This window comes from Perca fluviatilis, chromosome 1 (genome assembly GCF_010015445.1).
Source record: "Perca fluviatilis chromosome 1, GENO_Pfluv_1.0, whole genome shotgun sequence".
Taxonomy (NCBI): domain Eukaryota; kingdom Metazoa; phylum Chordata; class Actinopteri; order Perciformes; family Percidae; genus Perca; species Perca fluviatilis.
In genome coordinates this window covers 33,234,641-33,247,307 of record NC_053112.1, presented here as the reverse complement: position 1 = coordinate 33,247,307, position 12,667 = coordinate 33,234,641, and the positions used below count along the sequence as shown (strand labels likewise).

General features: G+C 39.4%; 1 protein-coding gene across 6 annotated transcripts in view; it reads left to right on the top strand.

Annotated features, from left to right (window-relative positions):
- The window catches only part of LOC120555481 (LIM and calponin homology domains-containing protein 1-like), a 32,665-nt gene extending 20,522 nt beyond the window's left edge, over window positions 1–12,143 (top strand). For 3 of the 6 annotated variants that reach the window (XM_039794184.1, XM_039794223.1, XM_039794207.1), the window contains 16 exons: window positions 787–1,122; window positions 2,745–2,783; window positions 3,421–3,550; window positions 3,687–3,844; window positions 4,028–4,673; window positions 5,724–6,290; window positions 7,483–7,585; window positions 7,834–7,859; window positions 8,054–8,167; window positions 8,338–8,430; window positions 8,516–8,714; window positions 8,904–9,003; window positions 9,732–9,806; window positions 9,926–10,034; window positions 10,260–10,362; window positions 10,710–12,143. In XM_039794184.1, coding sequence (XP_039650118.1) covers window positions 787–1,122; window positions 2,745–2,783; window positions 3,421–3,550; window positions 3,687–3,844; window positions 4,028–4,673; window positions 5,724–6,290; window positions 7,483–7,585; window positions 7,834–7,859; window positions 8,054–8,167; window positions 8,338–8,430; window positions 8,516–8,714; window positions 8,904–9,003; window positions 9,732–9,806; window positions 9,926–10,034; window positions 10,260–10,362; window positions 10,710–10,735 — 2,824 coding nt within the window. In that variant the 3' untranslated portion in view covers window positions 10,736–12,143. The remainder of the gene's footprint in view (window positions 1–786; window positions 1,123–2,744; window positions 2,784–3,420; window positions 3,551–3,686; window positions 3,845–4,027; window positions 4,674–5,723; window positions 6,291–7,482; window positions 7,586–7,833; window positions 7,860–8,053; window positions 8,168–8,337; window positions 8,431–8,515; window positions 8,715–8,903; window positions 9,004–9,731; window positions 9,807–9,925; window positions 10,035–10,259; window positions 10,363–10,709) is intronic. The other 3 variants (XM_039794191.1, XM_039794199.1, XM_039794213.1) reach the window with 3 other exon arrangements.
- The last annotated feature ends 524 nt before the right edge of the window (window positions 12,144–12,667 follow it).

Here is a 12,667-nt window from a genome sequence, read left to right as displayed (position 1 = left end):
TGCTTTGGACTTTTCTGGCCTTTTTGCTCTTTTGCTGATGAGGTTTAACCTTGGCTTTGCTTGTTTCTGGTTTAGTATAGAACAGTCGGCTGTCGTATTTAAAGTGTAAATCAATGCTGAATCGCATAGGAACAGAAACAACTGCTGCTCCACTCACCACTGTTTCACCCAAATTACATAAAGAGAAGTCATTTTCTAATAATTTCTTGTAGGTTATTGGGAAAGAACTATGTAATATACTTATTAGACCAATTCCAAATCCAATAAATACAAAATTCCAGGTTACCCTACCAACTGAACATTGTACCTAATGTTCCTATAGCTAGTACCAAAATACATATTTTCTTTCCAAGCAATGTCCAAGAAAATTATTAATAAATCACAGGCATATAATATAAAGTGTTGCCCAAAACACATATTGGTTTGGCTTACCTGTAGTGTTATCTAGCCAGACCGATAGTTTTGGTGTTATTTCCCAGGTTTTAAAATGTCCGTATTTTAAAGTTTGTTAGAACCCAAGACACAAGTAAATACAGTTAGCCGTCTATTAATCAATTCCTCGATCAGCAGAAAATGATTTTGATTTTGGGGACTTACAAGAGACATGTAAAAAATTCACCTTGCACTACACTTCGATCTACACAGCTTGCTGTCAGTAGTTTTCATAGGGACTATATCTTGAGTAAAAATCCAATGAAAACTGCTGTCTTCTGTTATCTGTGATGCGGTCTTGATTTACCAGTTGAGCTATTTCCTTGTAATCTTGGCCTTGTCACTGGATTTTAGCAGCATGGTTACCGTGGCAGCAGAACCTCAGGCACCGCTCTCCAAAGCACCAACCCTCCCTCAGTGTGCAGGGCTGAGGGAGAGGCAGGAGGAGGATAGAAAGGAAGGAGACATGATAATCTCTGTCACTGATGTGTCTGAGCCCCTCTCCTCTCCATCACTCACCCCTCCACCCAGTCCTGCTGCTGCCCAGACTCGTAAAGTGGAGACAGTGCTGGAAAAGCAGTGTGTGGAGGAAAGAGTTGAGAAAAAGGTAGAGGAGAGAAAGAGAGACGTGAACGAGCAACCACGAAAGAAACCCTTCTGGTTGGATGACGATGATCTACCTCCCATCATGTGAGATTCCCATTGAACTCTTTTTGTGTTCTTTTGTGACTTCAAAAATATTTAATGACATCCACTCTAACACAGATAGTAGCAAAACATCAGTTTTGGTGTTACTTGATCTTAGTGCGGCATTTGACACGGTCGACCATGACATACTACTAGATCGACTGAAAAACTGGGTTGGCCTTTCTGGATCAGTTCTTAACTAGTTTGAATCATATCTAAAGAACAGAGACTACTTTGTGTCTATAGGCGATTATGTATCTGAGCACAAAATTATGACGTGGAGTTCCCCAAGGCTCAATTCTGGGACCTCTCCTGTTCAACATCTACATGCTTCCACTGGCTCAGATTATGGAAAACGACAAGATAAATCACCATAGCTATGCTGACGACACAGAACTTTATATGACTTTAACGCCAGGGGACTATAGTCCAATACGAAAACTGACTAATTGCATTGAACAAATCAACAACTGGACGTGCCAAAATTTTCTTAAATTAAATGAAGAAAAAACTGAGGTGGTTGTTTTTGGAGCAAAAGAAGAGAAACTGAAAGTCAGTGCACAGCTTCAAATGGCCCTGTTAAAAACAACAGACAAAGCAAAAAATCTTGGTGTTGTCATGGACTCTGACCTGAATTTTAACAGTCACATTAAGACAATAACAAAATCAGCCTATTACCATCTTAAGAACATATCAAGGATTAGAGGACTTATGTCTCAGCAGAATTTGGAAAAACTTGCTTTTATCTATGTCCATGCTTTTATCTTTAGTAGACTTGACTACTGTAACGGCGTCCTTACAGGTCTTCCTAAAAAACTAATTAGACAGCTGCAGCTGATTCAGAATTCTGCAGCCAGAGTTCTCACTAGGACAAAAAAAGTGGATCATATCACTCCGATTCTAAAGACTTTACATTGGCTTCCTGTGCCTCAAAGAAATGATTTCTTTCTATGCTGGTTTATAAATCCCTAAATAGCTTAGGACCAAAATATATCTCAGATCTGTTAGTGCATTATGAACCACCCAGACCTCTCAGGTCGTCCGGAACAGGTCTGCTCGTGGTCCCCAGAGTCAGAACTAAACAGGGAGAAGCCGCGTTCAGTTTTTATGCTCCACATATCTGGAACAAAATACCAGAAAACTGCAGGTCCGCCCCAACTCTCAGCTCTTTTAAATCAAGGCTGAAGACCTTTCTTTTTGATGATGCTTTTCGTTAATTATTTTACCGAACAGTGAATTTTATTCTTGTATTTTATTTAGTATACAATTTTAATACGGAATTGTACATTTTATTTTTGGATTTTTATTCTCATATTAACTGTTATACTGAACTATATTTTTATTTATGTATCTTATATGGTATTACATTTGTATTCATTAATATTTTTATTCTTATTTTAATCCCTATTTTGCTCTTTGTTCTTTAATGATTGATGTTTTGTGTAAAGCACTTTGATTTGCCTTGTGCTGAAATGTGCTATATAAATAAAATTGCCTTGCCTTGCCTTCATCACTTCCTTCTCAGATGTAGCTCTGCCATTCATCCAGTCTGAAGTGTGACATTAGCAATAATACTGCTGTCCATTCCCTCATCTCCTGTTTCCTCTTATTCACTATTGTTTTAGGATGAGCCGGCGAGTTGCTTTTATGTCTGAGGATACTGAGTAAGTCTTTCAGCGTGAATCTGGATGAGCTTATGAATGATAACAATATACTGTATACACACTGTGCACGATCAATTTCAAGAGTACAGTCCAAAAATATACTAATATACGAACGCTAACATCGAGCTTTTTATTGTCATCTTTTTTTTAAGTTCTGTCTTGCCAAAATTAGTTAGTTATGTTTGCTCAGTTGCTTGTTTAATGCTTTGTGTTTAGTTTATGGAAACAGTAAAATATTTCAGTTACTGTGTGGAGGTGAGGTGCAGCACATACGCAATTAATATAAATCCACAATATACAGAAAAGAACAATAAGAATTACACTGTAATACAGTATTTGTGTTTATTGGACTGGTATTGGTTGTCTCTAAGTATGTCTTGCTTTGTGTCCATATCTTGTAGACCATCTTTGTTTACATCGTCATTTTGAAAAGGAGGCCATTTTTTTTCACCTCCCTGTTCCTTTTTCGATTATTGAATGTGTTTTCATTTTTTACATTACCGGGCAATTGTGACCGACATAAACAATGAATAAATTAATATTGAATGTTTTCCAGAGCCAAATTGGACTAAGTGAATATGTTAGGTCAACTGATTCAGTAATTTATACAAGATTATACTGTTTTCTTTCTTTCTAGGAGTGTGAGCATGGGTGACATGCTTAATGAGGAAGAGGTTGGACACTTACCGCCACTGAGCCAATCACGATATGAGCGCATGCACGAGCAGTACAACAACTTTCAGGAAGATGACGACCACTGGCAAAACGTAAGTGACTAATGACATTTAAATTTAGCATGTCGGGCCCATTTAAATAAAAGGGAAAATATCTGTATCTTATTCAAGTAACAGCAATATCCTGAAAGAACACTGCCATTATTTGAACACTGTGAAACCGTGACAGGAATTGGCTCGCTGGAAGAATCGGCGTCGCAGCACGTCCCAGGAACTGATCAAGAAAGAGGAAGAGAGGAAGAGGATGGAGAAAAGGATGAAAGAGGAGGGAAGTTACTGCAACAAGAGGAAAAGCATTAAGACCTATAAAGAGATCGTGGAGGAGAAGTAAGGATGATTGCGGCCCTTATTTTTGTTGCACATGGCCTTTATTATGAGACAACTTATTTAAAGTAGGCCAAATTTAAACCTTGATCTCTGTAAAAAATAAAAATAAAAAAAGCGACAATATAAGAAACACTACCTAGACACCAAATGCTTAGTGTCTCTCTACGTACTTCTCTTTTCTAGGGAGCGCAGAGAGGCTGATTTGTGTGACGCCTACAGGAATGCAGCGACTCCGGAGGAGGCCGCCATGGTTTTACAGCGTTATGCTCTTCGCTTCACCATCAGTGATGCAACACTGGACAGCCTAAAACTGCCCAGATCCACTGCAAATCCCAAACAGGACCTTGATAAGGTGGATACGGAGCACAAAACAACATCACCTGTGAATGAAACATCAGAACCTCTGCACAAACCAGAACCACCTGTTATAAAAGACCAGTGGCACACAGAGCCAGAAGAGATGGAGACAAATACAATTGCTCAACAAGAGACATCAGTTTCTGTCCCCTCCAGCTCCCCAACACCTGGCAACACCCTCAGCCCGGTCACAAACTCAGACCATGTGCCACTTCAGTCACTAGAACTTAATGAACCTCAATCCAAACCGACAGAGTCTCCAACCAAACAACAAATACAACCAATTACAGGAGATGCAAAGCCTCAAGCCAAACACACACCACCTCATATTGAACAGGTGCAGCCTCATACCACACAGCCTGTACACACACTCCCCTCCCCTCCATCTGTATCCCCCAGACCCGTCCCCCTGCTGGCAGCCAAGCCCTACTGCCAGCCCAGGAACACAGTGTCTGGACACAAACCTGTCAAGGTAAGGGCTCCATATCAGTCAGTCACACCAGTCAACATCATCTGAGACTTCACTGTTTCACCTGTTATTCTCTGCATGCAGTTTAAATGTGTCTAATAGTTTAATAATATGTCAAGCTGGCAACAAGTATCAACTTCTTTAAAAAAAAAAAAAAAAGAAAAGAAGCATCATCTTACTGAACAATATCTTTTGTGATTTAGATATTAATGTTGATCTCTATTGTAAATGGACTGTTTTTATATAGCGCTTTTCTAGTCTTAACGACTACTCAAAGCGCTTTAACATAGTACAGGAACCATTCACCATTCACACACATTCATACACTGTGGCCGAGGCTGCCGTACAAGGTGCCACCTGCTCATCAGGTAAACATTCACACACATTTATACTCCGATGGCGCAGCATCGGGGGCAACTCAGGGTTCAGTGTCTTGCCCAAGGACACTTCGGCATGGAACTGCAGGGCCAGGGATCGAGCCACCAACCTTCTGATTGGCAGGCGACCTCTCTACCACTTAGCCACAGCCGCCCCGTTGACAATTGACAAAAAAAGTATTGAAGGTCAAACCTCTAAGCCACTTTATCTTTAACTATTGGATGAATACAAATATGTGTACTTATATACTTACAGTACATACCAGTTCCAAGATCTTTGGCTTCCGGTCACTGCTCATGTGGTCGACCATGCTCTCTCCGTTTATCTATGGCTTTATTTTGTTTTATTTTTCCTATATTCCTAATTCTTAAGTCATAAGTGTTGGTTTGTGCTGTAATTTCTATAATGTTATGGATTGAACATTAAACCTTGAACCTAAAAAAAGTAGTCCCAAGAACCATAATAAAATCAAAGTTGTTAAAGAAGATGTGTTTCGAAGGGAGCGGCAACTGATCCCTTAAGCCTTGACTGAGTTAATCAGGGCTATAAGTTTACAATATCTTCAGAATGCCCTGCAGAGCATGAAATGGCATCCATTAGTTTGTGTGACTCTCGCTAAATAAGAAAAATAGAATATCCATGTAATCCTGACTTCTATGCATGTGTCCCAATCAGATGGACGGGTTGGTGCGAGTAAATGGAGAGGTGACAGAAGACTTATCTGTTTCTACTCCACCTACATCTGCTCGCCACTCACCACCAGAGGTCAAAGAAGTTCCTTCCAAACAGACGGAGAAAGACGTTCCCTCCGTACAATTGGAGAAAGATGCTCCCTCCAAACAGATGGAGAAAGATGTTCCCTCCATACAAACGGAGAAGGACGTTCCCTCCATACAGGCAGAGAAAGACGTTCCCTCCGAGCAGATGGAGAAAGATGTTCCCTCCTTACAGACAGAGAAGGACGTTCCCTTCAAACAGATGGAGAAAGACGTTCCCTCCGTACAGACAGAGAAGGACGTTCCCTTCAAACAGATGGAGAAAGACGTTCCCTCCAAGTCTATTGCGACCAATCAGGAGACGGTAGAGCAGACGCCACCTCCAAAGACAGAAAGATCGACCACGTCTTTAGGCTCTGCCATCAGCTCCCTGATTGGAGGCCGAAACTGTACCATCACGACAACTATTGTGACAGAGCTCACACATGTGGAGCCACATCACCCGGATATCCAAAGCAATGGACAGGTAATATTACAAGTGGCATGTTTAAGGACAGAATACCTGTGTTTTTTGTGTGTTTGTCCATTTAATATGCTTCACATTACTGCTGGCCATTTTCAAAAAGACTTTGGTTTTAAGATTATGTTTTTGGAAATGAATATGTTTTTCTAACCATCCAGACACCCATGGGTTTCAGTTCTTTACAATACACTATGAGGAACAACCTACTGAAATTTCATAATAGCTTTTGAGACACACATACTGTTGCCTTTACTCTCTGTCAGTTGTCTCTGCAAGTTGTGTTATAGCTGCAACTAAACACTGCTAAACATGTGAATTGTTATGAATTTTCCATCCTGGTGCATTCAAGTGTTTGTGTAAAGCCTTGACACCTGAGACTTGAGTGTCGTCAGCACTCTTTTTCTTTCTATTCATGAGCTGTGTTGGTGGAAAATGAAACCCAAGGGATAAACTGAAAGCAAACATGGGTGGAGTTAAAGAAATATGTTACTTGTTCCATTAAAAGGATGCAGTTCAGCAGCTTTGGTATCAACTCAACTCTGGTATTGGAAGCACTTGTATGCACCAACACAGAGGAGTTTCTCCCCCCAAAAAATCCTTCTTTCATCTTTATTACCACAAAGTGAGAGCACAAACAGAAAGGCTGGAGAAGAGAATATGATATACAGTACTTCAATGTGCCCACGGGGAAATTTGTCTGAGACTCCATGCTGCCGTACATCAACAATAAATATGATACACAGTTCAGACATAAAACATAAAAAAGACATTAAAAACAAAGAATAGAAATTCAGTGCTACACACAACTATACATGGCTATTGCACAAAACCGAGGCAACATGCATTTTTTGTCTTCCTTAGTTTAAAACACAAAAGTACAAAACTCACAAACTCACAGTGGAGAGACATGAGCCTGACCTGACACACTCTTCAGCTGTTCACGGGGACGGATGTCCTATGTAAAGCAAGTTTCAAGTCTCTTCAGGTTGATTTTAATATTGTATTTACATGAACTGAAGCCTGCGACTGCCTGAAGAACAGACACAGTAAGACTACAGAGCAACTATGGTATATTTTGGACTTGAATGGTCCATTAATTGTTTTATAAATACACATATGTACATAGAAACAGAATAATTATAAATTCACTTTTCAGTTAATGTTTTATTCATTTGGTTGAATATTTGACTTTCAGGTTAATGGTACTTCTGGGTTATCTGGGAGTCCAGTGGGGGGGGGAAAGACTCCGCCAGCTACATCACCAAACAGCATGCAAGAATATTCTCCCACTGTCACAGGTAAAACTGTAACTTGTACTTGTATGTATAATAGTTTTATGTTTTATTTTTGATCAGCTTTGTTGTCATTGTTTTTAGCTGTATGTCTGTTTCTATCTTCCTGTGAATTGTTCTGTGTGTATGTATATTGAGAACAACCAAAACAGAGAGTCAAATTCCTTGTATGTGTACACATACTTGGCCTATACAGCTGATTATTATTATAATATGAATTTTGATCTGTGTGTGTCTGTCTTTCTCTGCCACAGAGGGACTTGAGGAGAGCAGTGTGACTGTGAGTATCTCTCAGCAACTCCAGCTTGTTTTGTTTTTTCTGTTTCTCCTTCATTCTTAAATTTGGCCCTGTCCTGACCCTTCGTCTCCAGTAGTCGCTGTAGTCAAACGTGTCCTCTCACCTTTCCTCTCTTTCTGTCCTTTTGGTCCGTATACATGTGTGCGTGCGTATGATTGTCCGTCGGGTCTGGGTAGATTGAGACCCCCATGTTGAACTTGGCTAAACGTGTTAATCACTGGGTCTGGGACCCCAATGAGGAACGCAAACGCCTGGAAAGTTGGCAACAGGAGCAGGAGCGCCTCCTACAGGTACACTGGTGGAATGTGCATGGCACCATGAATGTTCAGCAGAAAACAGAAGGCACAGAATGTACTGGATATGTGTGTATATATATGTCTGTATATATGTGTTTATGTGTGCGTCATACGTGGGTTATTGTGTGCATACAGTACTTAACATGCACAATGTTTCTCTGCAGGAGCAATACCAGAAAGAACAGGAAAAGCTGAAGAATGAGTGGGAGAAAGCACAGCTAGAGGTGCAGGAGGAGGAGAGAAAACACAATGAAGAGGTACCATTACACACAGACTGACCAACACATGAAATCATACACTGCTTTTGTGTTTCTTACATGTTCTTGTGTGTACATCTTCCAGGAGAGAAGAATCCTAGAGGAGACTGTAACACCCTTAAATCCCACTGCCATGTTAAACCAGCATTCAGTCCAGACAGCGAAGACTTCATCAGCTCCAGAAAACAATGAGACAGAAAGAGGAAACGTTCCTCTACAGCAAAACGGCCAAAGAAGGGAAGGGAACGAGGATCAACATGCATCCAAGCTGCATTTTTTCCAGGGTGAGATGCATGCAGAAATACACACGATATGCATGAGGTGTCCATGTGTGTGTGTGTGTGTGTGTGTGCACAGCTCATTCAATCTCAGGTCAAACATATAGTCCATTAGAGTTTCTGTAATAAAAGGTTATGTCTTTATTATTTTCTTTTTTATTATTACTATTTATTATTTTATGATGGTTTTTGTAGATTCTGCATTGGATGGTGAACATTCAAAGAAACAGGAACTGTGGAAGACGGCCTCTCTGGACCGCAACCCTCAGTTAAACCAGCCACATATTGTTAAAAGGTATGCCAGGATGCTTTTGTGCACCTTTGTGTATTTTAGGGTTGTCCCATAGTGCTGCACGTTTGTTCTGAATGTATGTAAAGTTGTTGTTTTTGCCTTTCTGTCATTTTTCTTATTTCACATTGTGGAAACACTTTGAACTAAGTAATGTTCTGCTTTCAGATAGGCTGTTCAAATGCATGGGTCTAAAGTGCCCTTTTCTATGTAACTGGATTCCAGCTAATTTGGTAGCATATCAATGAATGTATAAAGAAACTGTGAGTTAAAGCAAGACCATGTAACTTTTTCTACATAGCGGCCACTGTGGATACAAGTGATAACTATGACATAAAGCAAAGTTTTAAACTGCATTTAGTTAAAATGCTAAGCTAATGTAACAGCAGCACAAGTGGAGAAGACTCAGTCACTCAGTGAACTGACTCAGTAACGTGCATTGTAATAGAAACATTTGGATTATTCTACTGTAGAGATGCCAACAATGCGCTCATAATATCTAAACCACTTGTTGAAGGTGAAAAATGTTCATTTGTTAAGCAGTATTTTTTTTATATATATATTAACCTTGAAAAATATACATTTCGTTTTTTCACCCTAACAGACTTTTTTTATGTATAAACAATGATCATCTGAAATGCTCTTTACCACTCTTTATGTGTTACAAACATGTTATAGATGTTTTGGATGTGCATGTATTTATGTTTCTGGTTTTCTTTCTTTTTTTACCACAGGTCTGAGTCCCATGATGCTGTAACAGGCAAACAGCAGCCCTCCCCTTCATCACCTCAGCCTCCCTCACCCAGCAGGTAATGATGCGAGCACACATATACACCAAAATAATTTCTAAAAGAAATTAGGCTGCACTGTTTAATGGAGTGAAGGTGCTTTAATGTCTGTTTTCCTCCTGCTGTCTGCATGTGTGTAGGTGTGTTAGTGGGAAGAGACTATGTTCTGGTTGTTCTCAACCACTGGGAAAAGGAGCTGCCATGATCATCGATACACTGGGACTGTTCTTCCACATACAGTGTTTCAAGGTACAGTGTTATTCTACACACATGCACACTAATTATGGAACTTTATACTTTATTTTACTTTAAACAGAAGCAGCATTTGACTTCTGTGTAAATGTTTGAAATATATACAAAGTTTACTAAAGCATGTGTACACTATCACAATTATGTCCAAGGTAGCAATATGTAAGGTGTGTGTCTGTGTATAATGTAAATAGTTTACTGTATTCTGTGTTCTGTATCCCTCAGTGTGGAGTGTGTGATGGGCAGCTGGGTGACGCCTCTGCAGGGACTGATGTACGGATTCGTAATGGACTGCTGAGCTGTCATGAGTGCTATATTGCATCTCGGGGTGAGAACACATGCCCACACACACATGCCCACACACACAGACTGACACACACTGGCACATGCATATATGATGTTCTGAAGTTCATTTTGGGCTTTGTCCTCACAATTAAATGCCTAACCCTAACCCCTTGTCTAATCTGAAAATAATTTGAAACAGTAATAATTGTTTAAACTGTCCTTACCTTAAACTAGACCCTTAATAAATGGGTCCTTATTTTAAGGGTCTAACAAAGTGTCACTAGCAAGAATAAGATCAGACAACCGCTGACAGACAAATACTGTTATTAAACAACCTTATTATAAGTTATGAGAGCAGACTTTAACACATTTCCATGTGTTTGTATGCAGGCAGAGGTCAGCCCACCACACTATGATGACCTGCATTTGAACTGGAACCTCCTCTGTATTTGTCAGTGATTGGATGGAGAAGAATTCCAGAACTGTAACTCCCATTCTGGAAAACTCTTGGAATCATTGTCTTTTTCCTGAAATGCACAAACTGCTTTATGGATGCCACTTTGAGCGAAAACTGGACTGACCTGGACTGAGTGACAAAACATCACATGCACATACAGTACAGTGTGTGTGCTTATTATACACTTTAAGATTTGTAATATGTGTAGCATGGATGTAATTAATAAAATCAGTGTGTTTAGACCTTTGCACATCCATACTTAGCACAGTTAAGATACTAGAATAAGGATCTGTTCTGTCACAAGCTTAACATGTTACGCTAAAAGCTGAACCACTACACATCAGTCTCAAAGTCTTGATTCATTAACTCCTGCTTCTGCTCTGATGACTGATGATGGTTTGGGTTGGATAACCTGAAGTAGCTCGACCTTTATAATGCCTTACTCATCATCATACCTTCTAATTCTTTTTGGGTTTTGTGTTTACAGTTTTGCATGAAAGAACAACATATATAAGTTATTGCTCAGATGGAGTAATGTGAGCTTGACATTCGTTGTTATCGTCTCAACACCTAAACATAACCTTCCCTCTTGTATGTTGTACATCATCATGATATTTTTGATTTTTTTGGGGGAATCTGGCTAACTTACTCAAGCTTTTTTCTTTATAATTCATTATACAGGAATGAGAATGCATGTTATTAATTATACACTTGTTGTTTTTTGGATTTTTAAATATTTTCCCTTTAAAATGTTTTTGCCATTGTTAATTCTCATAGACTGACTGCATCCAAAACAGTGCCTTATGTAATGAATGCGAGGGCTAGTGTATAGTGTAGGAGTAATTCACACTCTCACAGACCTCTGGGTCTCAGCACATGCGTGTATGTTTGTGTGTGTGTGTGTGTGTGTGTGTGTGCGCGTGTGTGTGTGTGTGTGTGTGTGTGTGTGTGTGTGCGCGTGCGTGCGTGTATGAAATCATACATGTATAGGTATGTATGCAATGTGTGATTTGACTTGAAGCACAGTTCCATACCAGCAACAAACATTTTAAATGGATCTCCAAATCACCTGCTGTTCCCTTCCACCCACTCCCGTGAGATAAACCAATGACACAAAGTGATTTGCTGCTTCCCTGTTAATTATTCCCCCTTATAATGACAGTTTCACAATGTCCTAAAATCTCTCCTCGTCTGCCTCTATCACAAGTGTTGCCTCTCCAGAGTCTGAGCTGAATGCCTTTCTCCTCTGTGTGTCATTGCCTCTATCTGAACACCTGACAGCGTCTTCATCAGTCAGAGAAATAGAGCGCTCAGTCATTGTCTTTTATAGCAAGTGTATGTTTATCAATAAAATATTTTAAATGGGATGCTGTCTGTTCTTTTTTCGCTTTGAGTTTTCTTTAATTAAAATACACTTTAAGTAAGCAGGCAAAGTAATAAATCCACTCTGACTGTGTAGAAAATGTCCTTGCTTAGATCAACATGTCAACAATGGTTGAAAAGTATTAAGATCTTTTTCTTATGAAAAAGTAGTGATAAAATGATAGAAAAAAAAACTTACATGTATTAAAAATATTATATAAAAGTCCAGAAGTCTTATCAGCAAAATGTACTTAAAGTATCCAAAGTAAAAGTACTTATTTTGCAACAGAGTGGTCCCTGTCATTACTATGCATTACTGTGTAAACTGCATTTTAATGTAATTTTAATCTGCAAAGTAACTAGGAACTATAGCTGTTATAATAAAGTTGTTGCTATAAATGTAGTGGAGTAAAAATTACATTTACCTCTGAAATGTAGTGGAGTATAAATATTAAGTAGCATACAGTGGTGTAGTCTACGTGATACGCAGGTATACGCAGTATACCCACTAAGAAAGCTCCAGGATTTC